Source organism: Drosophila takahashii, chromosome 3L (assembly GCF_030179915.1).
Source record: "Drosophila takahashii strain IR98-3 E-12201 chromosome 3L, DtakHiC1v2, whole genome shotgun sequence".
Classification (NCBI taxonomy): Eukaryota; Metazoa; Arthropoda; class Insecta; order Diptera; family Drosophilidae; genus Drosophila; species Drosophila takahashii.
Window position 1 is genome coordinate 34,020,653 of NC_091680.1, and position 16,747 is coordinate 34,037,399.

Below are 16,747 nucleotides of genomic sequence, written 5' to 3' on the forward strand. Positions count from 1 at the left end.
ATGTCGCTAGGAATCATAATGAAAAATAGGGCATATGGCTATGATACAAGGTAGTGAAACGGTAGATCAAACAGTTACGCGACAAAACAGTGAAACAACAGGTCAAACAGTTATGTGACAAAAAAGTAAAGCAACAGGTCAAACAGTTATGAGACGAGACAATGAAACCACAGGACAAACAGTTATGAGACGAGACAGTGAAACGACAGATCAGACAGTTATGAGACAGGATAGTGAATCAACAGAACAACCAAATATGAAACAAGTCAATAAAAATACAGATGAGACGATTAGAAAAGAACAAAATACGGTGAATGCAAAAATACAACTAGAAAACGACGATTTTGTCACCGAAATACTGAGCATTGACGTTACAAAAGATTAAACCATTGATTTTACCTGGGACAAAAGCACAACTTATCAAATACAATGTCGATTCTTAAAAATAATTTAAAACAGTTATGTGACAGCCAGGGACCGTAAATAACACTAGTTTACAGCCAAAATGCTCCCCAGCAATTGATGGTAAATTCTGTTAGTTTTGGACCCCTAGATCACGAAAATAGCACTTATTTTTTTTCGATGGCACAGTTTTTTTTTTAAAGTTTTTTTTAAAGTTTGAAATGTTAAATTTCGGACTTTTTTCGAATTTTTTCTTATATCTCGGGCCAGTTTTAGTTTTATTTTAAAGTCAATAGATCAGAGCGTAACTTTGCCATACAGATCAATGATTGGATAAGTAATGGCAGCGCAGAAGCTTGACAAAGATGAAAAATGTGTTTTTTGGTCGACTGTATGTCGGCTGTACATATCGTAAAAACTCGAAATAAATCCGTTGAAAAATCATTATGGGTACAAACTTTAAGCTTACATCCTACCAAATAAATCAAATCCATGGAAAACTGGATTTATGGTGGATTTTTAAAGTTCGGATTCTTCCACTTTTTTCGGTTGACAGAGTTCAAATTTAAGATATATCATAGGCGGCGACATGTAAACAAAAATAATTGGTGTTGGCAGCCGGGTCACTAAATAGCTAAATCAGATATTTAAAAGCTAGAAAATTTTTAAAGTGAATTTAATTTTTGAAATTAAGGTTACATTTTTCATAAGAATGAACTATCCAAATGAATAGTACTTAATTAAAAGAAGAGAGATACCCGTTACTCAGCTAAAGGGAGTGCAAAGGAGATAGAGATAAAAACTTTGATCCGCCGTAACTTTTTAACGAATGGTCCGATTTAAAAAATTTCTTCTACATTTCGATAGGTATTTGTAAACACAATAAAACTGCATTTTTACTTTTCCGAAATATTTAAATTTTTAAAATCGTATATGAGCGATTGTGGGCGTTAGAGGGGCGTGGCACCCTTTTGAAACAAACTTGCGCTGCGTAGGAACTTCTAGTATCTGCATGCAAAATGTCAATCTTCTAACTTTTATAGTTTCCGAGATCTCAGCGTTTATACAGACAAACAGACGGACATACAGACGAACAGACGGACATGGCTAGATCGACTCGGCTAGTGATCTTGATCAAGAATATATATACTTTATCGGGTCGGAAATGCTTCCTTCTATCTGTTACATACTTTTGCACGAATACAATATACCCTTTTACTCTACGAGTAACGGGTATAAATACTCGCAAGTAACTTTATATTTTTAAAGGAATTTTCAGAAATTACATTTATTTTATAATTTTTTAGCTGTTAAATTAACTATTTTTTTTTTCACGGCTGTCATCACCACTCATTTTTGTTTACATGTCGCCGCCTATGATATATCTTAAATTTGGACTCTGTCAACCGAAAAAAGTGGAAAAATCCGAACTTTAAAAATCCACCATAAATCCAATTTTGTATGAATTTGGGCCATACTCGGTTTGTTTTGTCCGGTGGGATATAAACTTTAAGTTTGTACCCATTATAATTTTTCAACGGATTTATTTCGAGTTTTTACGATACATAGAGCCGACTTCCAGAGGACCAAAAAACACATTTTTCATCTTTGTCGAGCTGCTGCGCTGCCATTACTTATCCAATCATATTGATCTGTATGGCAAAGTTAAGCTCTGATCTATTGACTAATAATGAAACAAAAACTGGCCCAATTGGGTGGATATTTGCCGAGATATAGGAAGAAATTCGAAAAAAGTCCGATATTTAACATTTTGAACTTTAAAAAATCTTAAAAAAAAAACTGTGCCATCGAAAAAAAAACAAGAGAGAACGCTATAGTCGGGTGCCCCGACTATCAGATACCCGTTACTCAGCTAAAGGGAGTGCGAAGGAGATGAAGAAAAACTTTGATCCGTCGTAACTTTTTAACGAATGGTCCGATTTAAAAAATTTCTTCTACATTTCGATAGGTATTTATAAACACAATAAAACTGCATTTTTACTTTTCCAAAATATTGAAATTTTTAAAATCGTACATTAGCGATTGTGGGCGTAAGAGGGGGCGTGGCACCCTTTTGAAACAAACTTGCGCTGCGTAGGAACTCCTAGAATCTGCATGCAAAATGTCAATCTTCTAGCTTTTATAGTTTCCGAGATCTCAGCGTTCATACAGACAGACAGACAGACAGACAGACAGACAGACAGACAGACAGACAGACAGACAGACAGACAGACGGACAGACAGACGGACAGACGGACATGGCTAGATCGACTCGGCTAGTGATCCCGATCAAGAATATATATAGTTTATAGGGTCGGAAACGCTTCCTTCTACCTGTTACATACTTTTGCACGAATCTAATATACCCTTTTACTCTACGAGTAACGGGTATAATTAGTGGTATTTTCGTGATTTGGGTGTCGAACACTAACAGAATTTGCCATCAATTGCCTTGGAGCAGTTTGGCTGTAAACTAGTGTTATCTTTCCTTTTTGCTCTACACCGAAAAGCATCTTAGTCGGAAGTTGCCTTATACTTCTATGCAATGTATTATTAAAAGCATGTCCTATTTTATCTATAACGTTATACCGTTACTTTGATCTACTAGCTTCGCAATCATCGGTCCAAGGCTCCTGTTAATCCTGTCTATTCCATAATTTCCTCGACGTAAAACAACTACCACGGTCCGAAATTATACACTTTGGCCAAAGAGAATATAAACACTACGAGGTGTAACGCCCATACAACTGAATGTACGGCAAAATTTTTGGTGTGGATTCAGAAAGTGGATTTATAATTTCCTAGTGTGCGTTTTCCGTGTTAGATTCTTTGGTTGTGTTAGTGTGCAATTTCGTTTGCTCTGCTGCGAAATAGGCTCAATCACGCATCTGTCTGACGTCTCAAAACAAGGCACTGTGGGCTAGGGGTGTAGTCGCTCGACTGCGGATCGTGTCGGACCGAGTTCAACTCCTACTGAACGCAACCTTTTTTTTAAAATATTTTTTTTTTTTAAACATTGTTCATTAAATATATTTTTTTTAAATTGAAAGAAAGGTAAAGACCATTAATGGATTGAATGATTTCGGTGTAAATCATTTCTTTCTAGGGATTGTGTGCTTGCATTTCTGTTTAAAAAATAAACTTATTGTTATTTTTAGTCCCTGAATTGCATTTAAATTGTATACTTCAATAAAAATTAAATAAAATTATAAAAGTAAACTCGGATGCGTATTTCATAAACTTTTAATTCAAAAGTAATGAACTTAAAAGATTTGCTTAAAATTCTTCTGCTTTTAAAACAAACAAAAAACTACAAAAAAAATTAAAAAACAAACCAAAAAATTAAAAAAACAAAGTAAAATAAAAAATTAAGATAAAAATAAAACCACTTTGCCTCAGAGTGGACTCGAGCCTCAACCGCATTATTCGCGGGCCACCAACTAACCCAATGCGCCACAGCCCTTTTTAAAATGTTGTGCGCAATGTGCCTTTTAGGACGATTCCCTTTCGGCAACATAATTCAAGAATTAACAAATGAGGCAAAAATTGAATTTTGACTTTTCTGCAGCGCGGAGTTTTGAGAGCGAGAGAGCAAGTGAGCGAGAGAGAGAGAAGTCAAGAAACGGCATTCAAAAAATAGACTGAATACGTGTGAGTCGCATTTGACAAAAATGACGCTGCCTCCGTACATTTTCTTACTCCTCGTTACACATCTTAGTGTTTATAATATCTTTGCTTTGGCCTACTGTATGCTCTTAAGTAATCTTTTAATGCTGTTATTATTTGCTTTTCTGTATACTACATCATTCCTCATTTCAAATAACTTAAGTTCTGTCTTTTCTAACATGGATTTAGGTTTTTTAATTCTTAGATCTTTTCCTTGACAGATGATTAAATTTTCTTCAAAACTGTTGGTTTCCACTATTAGAATATTGTTATACCTACTGAAGGCATCAACATGCTGCATTTTGTTTCCAGCTCTGTGACATATTTCAAGATTATAATTTTCCATCTCTAATGCCCATCTTGAGATCTTCGGATTAAGTTGTGCTTTATTTAATGTTAACTTAAGGGCGTTACAATCTGTTACTAGTTTGACATGTTTTCCTTGCAAATATATCCTAAATCTACGAAGAGCATATATAACTGCCAAATTTTCGAGTTCAAAACGATGTAAACTTTAAGTTTGTACCCATTATGATTTTTCAACGGATTTATTTCGAGTTTTTACGATACATACAGCCGACTTACACAGGACCAAAATACACATTTTTCATCTTTGTAGAGCTGCTGCGCTGCCATTACTTATCCAATCATATTGATCTGTATGGCAAAGTTAAGCTCTGATCTATTGACTTTAAAATAAAACTAAAACTGGCCCAATCGAGTGGATATCTGCCGAGATACAAGAAAAAATTCGAAAAAAGTCCGAAATTTAACATTTCCAACTTTAAAAAATCTTTAAAAAAAAAACTGTGCCATCGAAAAAAAATTAGTGCAATTTTTGTGATCTAAGGGTCCAACATAACAAAATTTGGCATCAATTGCTGGGAAGCACACCAAGAATATTATTTTGTAAACTAGTGTAATCATTATTTGAAATTTATATTTTAAAAAGACTACTGTGATATTTTGTTTTAAACATCAAAAATAACGTTCTTTTTACTCTTGTCCACAAAGTATATACATTTCAACAAATCTGGAAAGCAAATTAACTGTTATTTGTTCATCTCTATAAAGTGCATAAAAACCAGTTAAATTGTTGATTAAAACTTGTAAAAACCTCAGTAGGCCTTTTAAAATAAAAATCTCAAATAATGATTATTTACGGTCCCTGGTGAAAGCAGTTAGACCTGAAAAGCCTAGGATTAGAGCAGAAATTAAATTATGTTTAGAGAATGCAAAGCCTTTTAGTTGCAGTCCTCGACGATTATCATATACAGAAAAGGATAAGCTACAAAAATTATTAGATGAATATTTGAAAAGTGAAATAATAACACCAAGCGAATCAGAATTTGCCTCTTCAATAGTTTTTGTAAAAAAGAAAACAGGTGACTTTAGACTATGTATTGACTATAGGAAACTTAACAAAGCACTGCTAAAAGACAATTACCCACTTCCACACATAGATGATTTATTAGATAAATTAGTTGACAAAAAAGTATTTTCAAAAATATACCTAAAAAATTGATATTTTCATGTGTTTGTAAATGAAGAATCTTTCAAATACACGTCATTCGTAACTCCACTAGGACAATTCGAATTCTTAAGAATGCCGATGGATATTAAAAACGCACCGGCTGTTTTTCAACGCTTTGTTAATAAACTTTTCGATGATATGATTAGAGCCAACAAAGTAGTAGTTTACATGGATGACAGTAAAAATATTAATCAGCATTTAGAAACGTTAGACGACATTTTTAAAAGGCCTACTCAGAATAGATTGGAACTTCGAATGGATAAATGTTCATTTTTTGAAATCAAATATAAAGTATTTAGGCTTTTTAATCTCTGAAAATGACATTAGGCCAAGTCCCCACAAAAGGTTCAGGCAGTGCAAAGTTTCTTGGGACTTTCTTCATATTTTCGTAGATACATAAAGGATTTTTCTACAATGGCAAAGCCATTGTACGACCTGTTGAAAAAAGACAAACTATTAAGATTTGGAGAAGAAGAATTGAATTGTTTTCTAAAATTAAAGGAAAAGCTTTTTGAGTCACCAGTATTAGCGTTACAAAGATGATATAGAATTACATTATGATGCGAGTGCTTTAGGGTTTGGTGCGGTGCTTCTATAAAAGAAAGACGATGGCAAATTACACCCGGTTTTTTATTTATCTAAGCGTACCACCGCAGATGAAGCTAAATTGCATAGTTTTGAACTCGAAAATTTGGCAGTTATATATGCTCTTCGTAGATTTAGGATATATTTGCAAGGAAAACATGTCAAACTAGTAACAGATTGTAACGCCCTTAAGTTAACATTAAATAAAGCACAACTTAATCCGAAGATCTCAAGATGGGCATTAGAGATGGAAAATTATAATCTTGAAATATGTCACAGAGCTGGGAACAAAATGCAGCATGTTGATGCCTTCAGTAGGTATAACAATATTCTAATAGTGGAAACCAACAGTTTTGAAGAAAATTTAATCATCTGTCAAGAAAAAGATCTAAGAATTAAAAACCTAAATCCATGTTAGAAAAGACAGAACTTAAGTTATTTGAAATGAGGAATGATGTAGTATACAGAAAAGCGAATAATAACAGCATTAAAAGATTACTTAAGAGCACACAGTAGGCCAAAGCAAAGATATTATAAACACTAAGATGTGTAACGAGGAGCAAGAAAATGTACGGAGGCAGCGTCATTTTTGTCAAATGCGACTCACACGTATTCAGTCTATTTTTAGAATGCCGTTTCTTGACTTCTCTCTCTCTCGCTCACTTGCTCTCTCGCTCTCAAATCTCCGCGCTGCAGAAAAGTCAAAATTCAATTTTTGTCTCATTTGTTGATTCTTGAATTATGTTGCCGAAAGGGAATCGTCTTAAAAGGCACATTGCGCACAACATTTTAAAAAGGGCTGTGGCGCATTGCGTTAGTTGGTGGCCCGCGAATAATGCGGTTGAGGCTCGAGTCCACTCTGAGGCAAAGTGGTTTTATTTTTATCTTAATTTTTTATTTTACTTTGTTTTTTTAATTTTTTGGTTTGTTTTTTTAATTTTTTTTGTAGTTTTTTGTTTGTTTTAAAAGCAGAAGAATTTTAAGCAAATCTTTTAAGTTCATAACTTTTGAATTAAAAGTTTATGAAATACGCATCCGAGTTTACTTTTATAATTTTATTTAATTTTTATTGAAGTATACAATTTAAATGCAATTCAGGGACTAAAAATAACCATAAGTTTATTTTTTAAACAGAAATGCAAGCACACAATCCCTAGAAAGAAATGATTTACACCGAAATCATTCAATCCATTAATTGTCTTTACCTTTCTTTCAATTTAAAAAAAATATATTTAATGAACAATGTTTAAAAAAAAAAAATAGATCAAAGTAACGGTATAACGTTATAGATAAAATAGGACATGCTTTTAATAATACATTGCATAGAAGTATAAGACAACTTCCGACTAAGATGCTTTTCGGTGTAGAGCAAAAAGGAAAGATAACACTAGTTTACAGCCAAACTGCTCCAAGGCAATTGATGGCAAATTCTGTTAGTGTTCGACACCCAAATCACGAAAATACCACTAATTTTTTTTCGATAGCACAGTTTTTTTTTTAAGATTTTTTAAAGTTCAAAATGTTAAATATCGGACTTTTTTCGAATTTCTTCCTATATCTCGGCAAATATCCACCCAATTGGGCCAGTTTTTGATTCATTATAAGTCAATAGATCAGAGCTTAACTTTGCCATACAGATCAATATGATTGGATAAGTAATGGCAGCGCAGCAGCTCGACAAAGATGAAAAATGTGTTTTTTGGTCCTCTGGAAGTCGGCTCTATGTATCGTAAAAACTCGAAATAAATCCGTTGAAAAATTATAATGGGTACAAACTTAAAGTTTATATCCCACCGGACAAAACAAACCGAGTATGGCCCAAATTCATACAAAATTGGATTTATGGTGGATTTTTAAAGTTCGGATTTTTCAACTTTTTTCGGTTGACAAAGTTCAAATTTTAGTTTTATCCTAGGCGGCGACATGTGAACCAAAATCAGTGGTGATGGCAGCCGTGTCAAAAAATAGATAAATCAGATATTTAAAAGCTAGAAAAATATAAAAAAGAATTTAATTTTTAAAAATTCCTAAAAAAAAATATAAAATTGCTTGCGTTAGGACTGTGAGTCATTAATAAGTAATATCCATTTGAATAATTCATTCTTATGAAATAACCATACTTTCAAAAAACGGCCAGCTGAAGCTTATATACCCTTGCAGATATAGTAAATACCTATAGTTTAATGCTCACTTGGTGCAGTTCCAGGGATTCCAGATTCACCGTGCCTATTTAAATTTTGTTTTTAAGTTGTCAAAAATCAAAACGCCTACTTACTACAAAGTTACAATGAATTTTCTTATATTTGTTGGATTATTCTAAAATCGAGAGACTAGTTCGCATAGAAACGGACAGACGGACATGGCTAGATAGACTCGGCTATTGGTGCTGATCAAGAATATATATACTTTATGTGTTCGGAAACGTCTCCTTCACTGCGTTGCAAACATCTGACTGAAATTATAATACCCTCTGCAAGGGTATAAAAACGTATCGTTTATCACCGTACCCTTCACTCCCCTACCCGTTACTTAGCTTAAGTGCGAGGGAGATATGCAAGAAACAATAAAACAAAGCGACACCGCACGAACAAAACATAAGGCTGAGCCTACTAGGAGCCTACCTCTACAAGAAACTACCATCATCCTTCTTGGTGTAAGCTAGTGTAATCATAGATGTGGGCCTTAAACGTTAGATTGATCGTAAATCTGCATTAGAAATACCGACTATCTATATTTTCTATGTATTTCCCGAGATCTTAGCATTTATATGGACGGATAGGCACACAGACGGACAGTCACATACGGATAGATCGACTAGGCTAGTGATCCTGATCAAACAAGCTTGAGCTTTGGTACCAAAAGCAGGGTATCTAACAAAGCTTTGCTTTATCATGTCTTCTAACAATCTTCTCACTTTCGAATAAAGTTCTCAGGAAACCATATATTCATATGCTTTGCTAAGATTGGCAAGACAATTCAACTTAATGCCCAAAAAAAATCTGCTTAAGGGCCGTTTTCTCGTCTGTTTGTTAAATTTAAAGTAGGGTTAAAACCATGAAATCGTATGGGAAATCAGAGATTTAAACCTACTTTAAAATAAAAACGATAAAACGGTCCTAAGAGGATCCTTATGTTAAAGGGTATCCTGTAATAAGAAAAAACAACCTTCACCGCTGAGTTCTGTTTAAAAAATTGTTTTCATTATCCAAAGTATTTTCTTATGTAAATAACATGTAAAATAAAATATTAACAAGAAAGAACGCTATAGTCGGGTTGGTGTCCTCTACTATCTAATACCCGTCACTCAGCTACAGGGAGGGCGAGGGAGATGGATAGAATACAATATACCCTTTTACTCTACGAGTAACGGGTATAAAAAGCATAATATAAAAAATAAAAAAATGTATAAAAATTTATAATTATCAACGGTCTCCCGCGTTGTGTGAGAACTACATTTGTGGTCAGTCTCAAGTAACATGTTCTTAAAGATTACAGGTGTTAGGGCTAGTACTCAACCCAACAAAAAGTCATCCAAAACAAAAACCTTCATATGTGTGTTGTGTATGCCAGCAGCATATACACACTGCATTCGCCAGTCACACGTCAGCGGTCAACGAAGAACAACGTCGATCTCGCAATTCACATATATTCTTTGTACACACTATTCATCAACATTATCCCTGCAGGAAACGGAATCAGTTTTGGACCATTAAAATACTAGTTGGGTCAAGAAGGTTAACTAGTTCAAGTTATGTCCATTTCCTTGTAACGAAGTGGTCCATTTTTCATATGCTTGTCGTCGGAAACAACTAGTCCGACCTTTGGATTTGTAGACACTCTAACTGATTGAGCCATACACGCATCACATTTTGTATTGACCTAAGAAGGTTTATGAATTTTAGTGTGACATAATTCAAAAACAGTGATTTTTCACATATATATTGCCTCGGACAGATTAAACAAAGTTTAAAATAAAACTAAAGCATCACCTAGCAAACAAAAACCAAAAAAAAAATGTACAGAGACTGGGGATTGAACCGAGGACCTCGAGTGTTTGATTTGTTTTGTGTTAAATTTCCCAAGACATTTACACTCTAGGCTATATTTTTGGAACATGTGTGTTTCATTTGCAACTAGTTAAACTCCAGTTGCCTTTTAACTAGACCCTAACATGTATTTGTTCTACCAGTTAAATATTTTTAAGGTTTTTTTTTTTGTCAGAAAGGTACTAGTCCGAGACAAGTTTCTTTTTTACTAGTTTTGTATTAATCATTTTTTCGACTGGCACAAATTTTTAAGACCCTGTGTAGTCCAAATGCATTTAGACAAATTCCGGTTGCTTTATATTAGTTGTATAACTAGTTGTTTTTCAGACTAGTTCGCATTTTTCCTGCAGGGATGTTACAATAAATGTTAATTAGATATATAGTTCGCACATATCAAATAGAAACAACATTTTTTGACTTTATACTAGCCCTTAGCACTGCACCATTTTAGGGTTTTGAGTTACATTATATTAAAAATGGGCATTTCTATTGGCTTGGCGTATATTTGCATTTGTTTTTACTCATATAAACATGAACATAAATATACCTTTGCAGAGGGTATTTAAATTTTAGCTAAAAGATTACTACCAAGAGCAGGAGACAAGAAATCGCGGTCCGTCGAGGATACTTTTTTCGCGAATTTCGGGGGTGAGTCCGCTAATCTAGAGTATTACTTAATGGCCTTATCATCAGATCTTTTGAATTGCTGGCAAACAGTGTAGCCTTCCCTTTTCCGTTTCGGAGATGAGGGCTTGCAGTTTTCCTTGATCGTGACTGTACAGTGCACGCTTTAGAAATTAGTTTTCCATTTATATTCGGAATGCATGTGTTCATATGTATACGCATTTTGTTTTTTTTTAATTTTATAAATATCTCTGACCAGTTCAGCTCGGAAAACGTAACAAAATTTGATTTTTACTTCAAAAAAACATCGATGTGTTTTCGATGGAATATCGATGTTTGTAAAATATCATCAAACATCGATCTATCGATTTTCATATCGATTTTTTCTCCACCTTTATAGCTAAAGCCTTTAGCCGGGGACTTTTTTCACCGCGGTACTCAGTTGAGTAGGTTGAGGAAATACCAAAAAAATACCAGATTTAGCGGATGAATTCCGATGAACGCCTTTAGCCGCGGCCCAAAGAATAAAAAAGTTGATCTTTGGCTGTGTTTGTGCAGAAGCGGTGAGCCAATAACAATTTATAAATGGAAGGAAAACACCAAAAACCAATGGAAAACTGCCTGTAGGAGTTGCTGCAATACATATCGCCATTCCAACAGCGAATTTAAAGCTTGCGTCCCAGGTCGGCTCAACGTTTTGTAATATTTTAAAATTGGCGCCAGTTGAATTGTTTGCTGAGAGTAAGACCATGCTACATGCTTTGCGGATGAACTCCGAAAACTTCGGTCACACTAAAATATTAATATTTTTCGACTATTAAAACGCTTAGCCGAACTGTGTACTAGGCTTAAGCAAGAGAGAACGCTATAGTCGGGTTGGTGTCCCGATTATCTAATACCCGTCACTCAGACAAAGGGAGTGCGAGGGAGATGGATATATACAATTTGTATTGCGGATAACTTTTTAATGAATGGTCCGAATTAAAAAATGTCTTCTAAATTTCGATAGGTATAAATATAGACAACAGAATCGCATTTATACTTCTCGGAAATCTTTAAAGGTGTGGGCGCTGTGTGGGCACGAATCCAATATACCCTATTACTCTACGAGTAACGGGTAAAAAAAGAATAAGAAATCGCATTTTAAAATTGAGAACCGAAAATTAAAGCGAAATAAGTAAAGTGCGAATTTTTATAGTGATAATATTAAATTTTAATACAAGTTAGCAACAGATTATTATAACTTTTTTATGTTAGGTATTTTTCTTTAAAACATCGACACTATCGATAGAATATTGTGAAACAATTGAAAATGTCGATACTGTCAAACATTGATTTTGTTCCAGTTTTATAGTTTTTAACAAATAGAATAACGGGTATACTAATAAGGAGCGCAATATAGTCGTATGATAAAACGAGAACGAAAGCTAACTTCGGAAGTCCGAAGTTTTAATACCCTCAGATTTTACAAATGAAAATAACTAAAATAGCACAAATACAAAATATGAAATTCTAACCAACGAAATATATGCAAAAATCTTGATCAAAAAAAACTTTTGACCTATTTCACTTTATTGTTCCTATTGGGATCTATAAGACATAGACGTCCGATCGGCACGCTCTTTTTCCCGGATCAAATAAAATAATAGGACTAGGAAATATTCATGTAAATAGTTTTAACACCGCACACCGGGCCAGCCGATCCAATTTTTGGCCAAAACTACGTTTTTTTTTTTAAAAATAACTTAAATAAGTTCGAATTCCTTTTTATAGTATATTAAACTAATTTATGCCAAAGTTTTAAAGAATTCGGGCAAGTAGTTTTCTTTTACCGTATTTTCAAAGTGGGACATTCATCGAATATTGATGAAAACTAAAAAAAATCTTGAACTCAAAGATGCTAATGTAGCTGTTCGACTCTTCACGAAACTTGTAGATGTGATTACTTTCAACAAATAAAAAATATAATATAGGTCGTATGTCTTACTTGTTTCCTAAAACAAATGTATTTGTTGATTTTACGGCCTTTCAGTGCCGTCACTCATTCATTCCTTCAAAAAAAAATTCGTTGATCAATTTACTAAAAGCGTATACCGCCGACTCGATGCGGTTTTGCTTTAGTTTTCGGTAATTGAAGGCTTAACTCGAAGTCGAGTTATTTTTATGAGCTTTACTAAGAGAGCCCAAAGAAAATAATAAACCGAAAAGAACGTAAAACTTTCCAACTTTGGTTTGGGCTACCTATATCATAAAAAATTCCATTTTAATTTTAGTTCGTTGGAAAGTTTAATCTATTAAGAAAAAAACCCAAAAAACTGCATCCTTATAACTTTCCTAGGAAAGAAATTACAGATTTTTAGCCAAAAAAATTAACTTTCTGGTGTGCACCGTGCGAAATATCTTTAACTCTTGCAAGCTATATCCAAATGTTTCTATGGAAACTAATTGTTATAGACGTCCGCTTTTCAAAATTGATCTCCCTACACATATTTAGGGACGACGGTGAAAGTTTTAGATCACTATCTTTTAAACTGAACTCGCAAACAGACAGACGGACAGACAGACAATATATAAAGGGTGTTTTTTTTAGAGGTATAGAACTTTAAGTTGGCATCACTGTTCAAGATGGCGACCGATTTAACAGCTGTCAAGTAATTTATTCTCAGTTTGGTTTGGCAGTTCATCAAGTTATTGATGAGTTATCTTCGAGTTATGAACTCACGCCTGAACAACGCTTGCAAATAGTGCAATTTTATTTCGAAAGTAATGGTTTAGTGCGGAATACGTATCGCGCACTACTTCCATTTTATCGTCGACAGAATCGTCCATCAGAGCAGTTAATTCGATTAACCATGGAACGTTTTCGCACCACGTTTACTTTTATTGATAACTCGCATCCCCAGAGACGCCGTACGGTGCGTACAGAAGAAGCTATTGCTACTGTAGAGCGTAGCATTGAGGAAGACCCGAATGAGTCCATCCGCTATCGAGCACAGGAATTGGATCTGTGTCCATCCACTTTATGGAAGATTTTGCGGAAGAATCTTGGCTTGCGTGCTTACAAAATCCAACTCGTGCAAGAATTGAAGCCAAACGATCATCATTCGTCGAATGTTCCCGATTTTCATAAGCGAATTTTGTTTAGCGATGAAGGTAACACCGCTAGACTACTTTCCGTGGAGCTATGTCAAAGTCATTGGTCTATGCGGATAAACCACAAACGCTTGACCATTTGGAAGACAACATTCGCCGTGTTATTGCCGATATACGGCCGCAAATTTTGGGAAAAGTCATCGAAAATTGGACGTCCAGATTGGACTACATCCGAGCCTGCCGTGGCGGTCATATGCCAGAAATAATATATAAAATGTAATGCCACAAGATTATCTTTCGAATAAAAAAAATGCATGTCAATCGAATAAACCATCGTTGTTTTATTGCAACTTAGAGTTCTATACCTTTAAAAAACACCCTTTATGTCGAAAACGTCTCCTTCACAAACTTCTGATCAAAATTATAAAACCCTCTGCAAAAGTATAAAAAGATATTATAAAATCATGGATTTGCTTATTTTTTCATCAGTGCACCAATAAATAAATTTAAATATTGATTTTTGATCCTTTTTTTTCAAGGTGGTGCCCAACTCCAGGAAAACAAAAGCATTTAGCTGAAGTTTATCTGAACCATACATTGGAACTATTTGGAAAGTTTTATTGTTTTCGGATGGACGTCTTTGGCAAACAAGTAAACAGGGTAAATATATTTTAAAGGCAGTTTAATAAAGCTTTTATTTGAAGATCGGGCCGTCGTACGTATGTCTCGAAATTAATTCACTTATATTTGGAAAGCTCAAAATTTTTCAATATATTACCCCTATTGAGGCCTTATTGCAAAAAGTTGTACATCAATTTTATGGTCCCCGTTGGATAGGACCACTTATGAAAATCTTCATTTATGGGGAAAGTCTCATGGTAAATAAAATGTTTAGTCATGCACCTTTTAAATTAACTATTTTGTGTACTTATAGTTTGAACGCGATATAAATATATGGAATCATAAAGTATTTCATCGGAATCCTATCTTAGCTAAAGAAGATGCTTCAATAAAGAAGTTTAGAGCATGGTTCTCCCAATTCTACACATCCAACAGCAAATCATATTCTGAAGCTGTCAACTTTGGCTGGTAGTTGACAAATTTTGTAGTTAATGGCACAATATTACATTAATCGAATAATAAAGGATAACTTTATTGGATAAGGATAACAAATAAAATTATGTGCATAGTTGCTTTTGTTTTTTCTTTGGTTCCTTGACGATGGTAATATAATTTTGATCAGTTTAGTAATGCAGTGGAAAAGGCGTTTTCAACCCTATAAAGTATGTTCACGCCAAAAGGGCGTTTAATTTCGGGAGGCAGTGTCGAGCGGCAGTTTTCTCCAGATGTCCACATCTCGCTCGCTCGCACTGCCCTTAGCTCTCCCTCTCCAACTCTCCCGCAACTCTACGCTCCGCTCTGGAGCCGCTAAGTTAAGCACCATGTAATTAGTTCCTATTTTCAAGTGCACTAATAAACAGCCGCACGTCGCGCAAAACCCCGAAAGTCTATACCCGTGTGTTCGTTACAATTTCTACGCGGATTTCCACCGCCGCTTTTCCTAGGACTTCAGCATTTCTACGATCAAGCCGCCGCCCCAACAAAGTACATACATGTAGAGAAAGGTTTCCGTTTACTTCCGTGAATTTATTAAATTATTAGACACGATTTATTCTTCGATGAATACAGTTTTTGATACAGTTTTGATGCTCAATCTCTACTGTGTGTGCACTAGAGACCTGCACGAGTAAGTAAAAACATACTCGATTACTACTCGGCGATGCCGATTCCAACTGTCAAATCTGGAATCGTGGCATCGTAGAATCGTAGGCATCGGCATCGTTCTACTCATATCTGACTCGTGTTTTTTTATTAAACAAAATCAACCAAAATTCTTGTCAGAACAAGAGGAACCAATATACCCAAGATTTCACAATTGTTAGTCCTATCTACTTAAGACCATAGATTAACTCTTTGACAATATGAGACCGCGAATTATTTGGAACAAGAGAATTTTTTTTTATGTTTACCGTCTTTGAACCCGACATACACGAAGTCTTAACCAAAATGAGACCGCGAATTCTTTGGAAGAAGAAGAACCAATAAAGGACCATGTCCAAAACTCGTATGAATTTGTTGTCTTTAACTGTGGTTTTTCTATTCACGAATTCTAAAAAAAATGTACCCGCGAATTCTTTAGAAGAAGAGGAAATTTTATTGAAATTTATTTTTAAATGTCAAATTTGAAATTTGTTGGCGATGCTACGATGCTACTCGTACGATTCTACGATGCCGAGTATACTCGTGGAATCGGCATCGGCATCGTATCGTGCAGGTCTCTGGTGTGCACATTTTTCACGCTTCTTAACACTTAAGAAAAATGTTATGGAACAGAACAACTGATCTGTTATAAAATAGGGCTGCCAATCCTACATCCAGCTATTCTGACAATTCATTCGACCCGAATGAGGACGACCACAACTTCATATATTCGGCGACAGTGTTTGTTTTATTTGGACCTTCATCGACAAGGTATCGACCATGTCACAACTTACGAGTCACGGCGTACGGCCCTAAGTACTTCTTCTTCAACTTCAACCCTTCACCAAACTGCGTTCTCTTAATAGCTACTAAATCTTCGAGATTGTACTCAGACTCTGGCTTCCTTGATTTGTTGAATGACTTAGGACGACCACAACTTCATATATTCGGCGACAGTGTTTGTTTCATTTGGACCTTCATCATCTCATACTTTTTCGACAAGGTATCGACCATGTCTCAACTTACGAGTCACGGC

At 34.9% G+C, this 16,747-nt stretch overlaps 1 protein-coding gene across 4 annotated transcripts in view; it reads left to right on the plus strand.

Annotated features, from left to right (window-relative positions):
- Positions 1 to 15,128, plus strand: part of nvd (cholesterol 7-desaturase nvd) — a 368,336-nt gene extending 353,208 nt beyond the window's left edge. For all 4 annotated transcript variants that reach the window (XM_070214955.1, XM_070214956.1, XM_070214957.1 and 1 more), the window contains exons 5-7: positions 14,490 to 14,601; positions 14,655 to 14,828; positions 14,885 to 15,128. In XM_070214955.1, coding sequence (XP_070071056.1) covers positions 14,490 to 14,601; positions 14,655 to 14,828; positions 14,885 to 15,043 — 445 coding nt within the window. In that variant the 3' untranslated portion in view covers positions 15,044 to 15,128. The remainder of the gene's footprint in view (positions 1 to 14,489; positions 14,602 to 14,654; positions 14,829 to 14,884) is intronic.
- Positions 15,129 to 16,747: the final 1,619 nt, after the last annotated feature.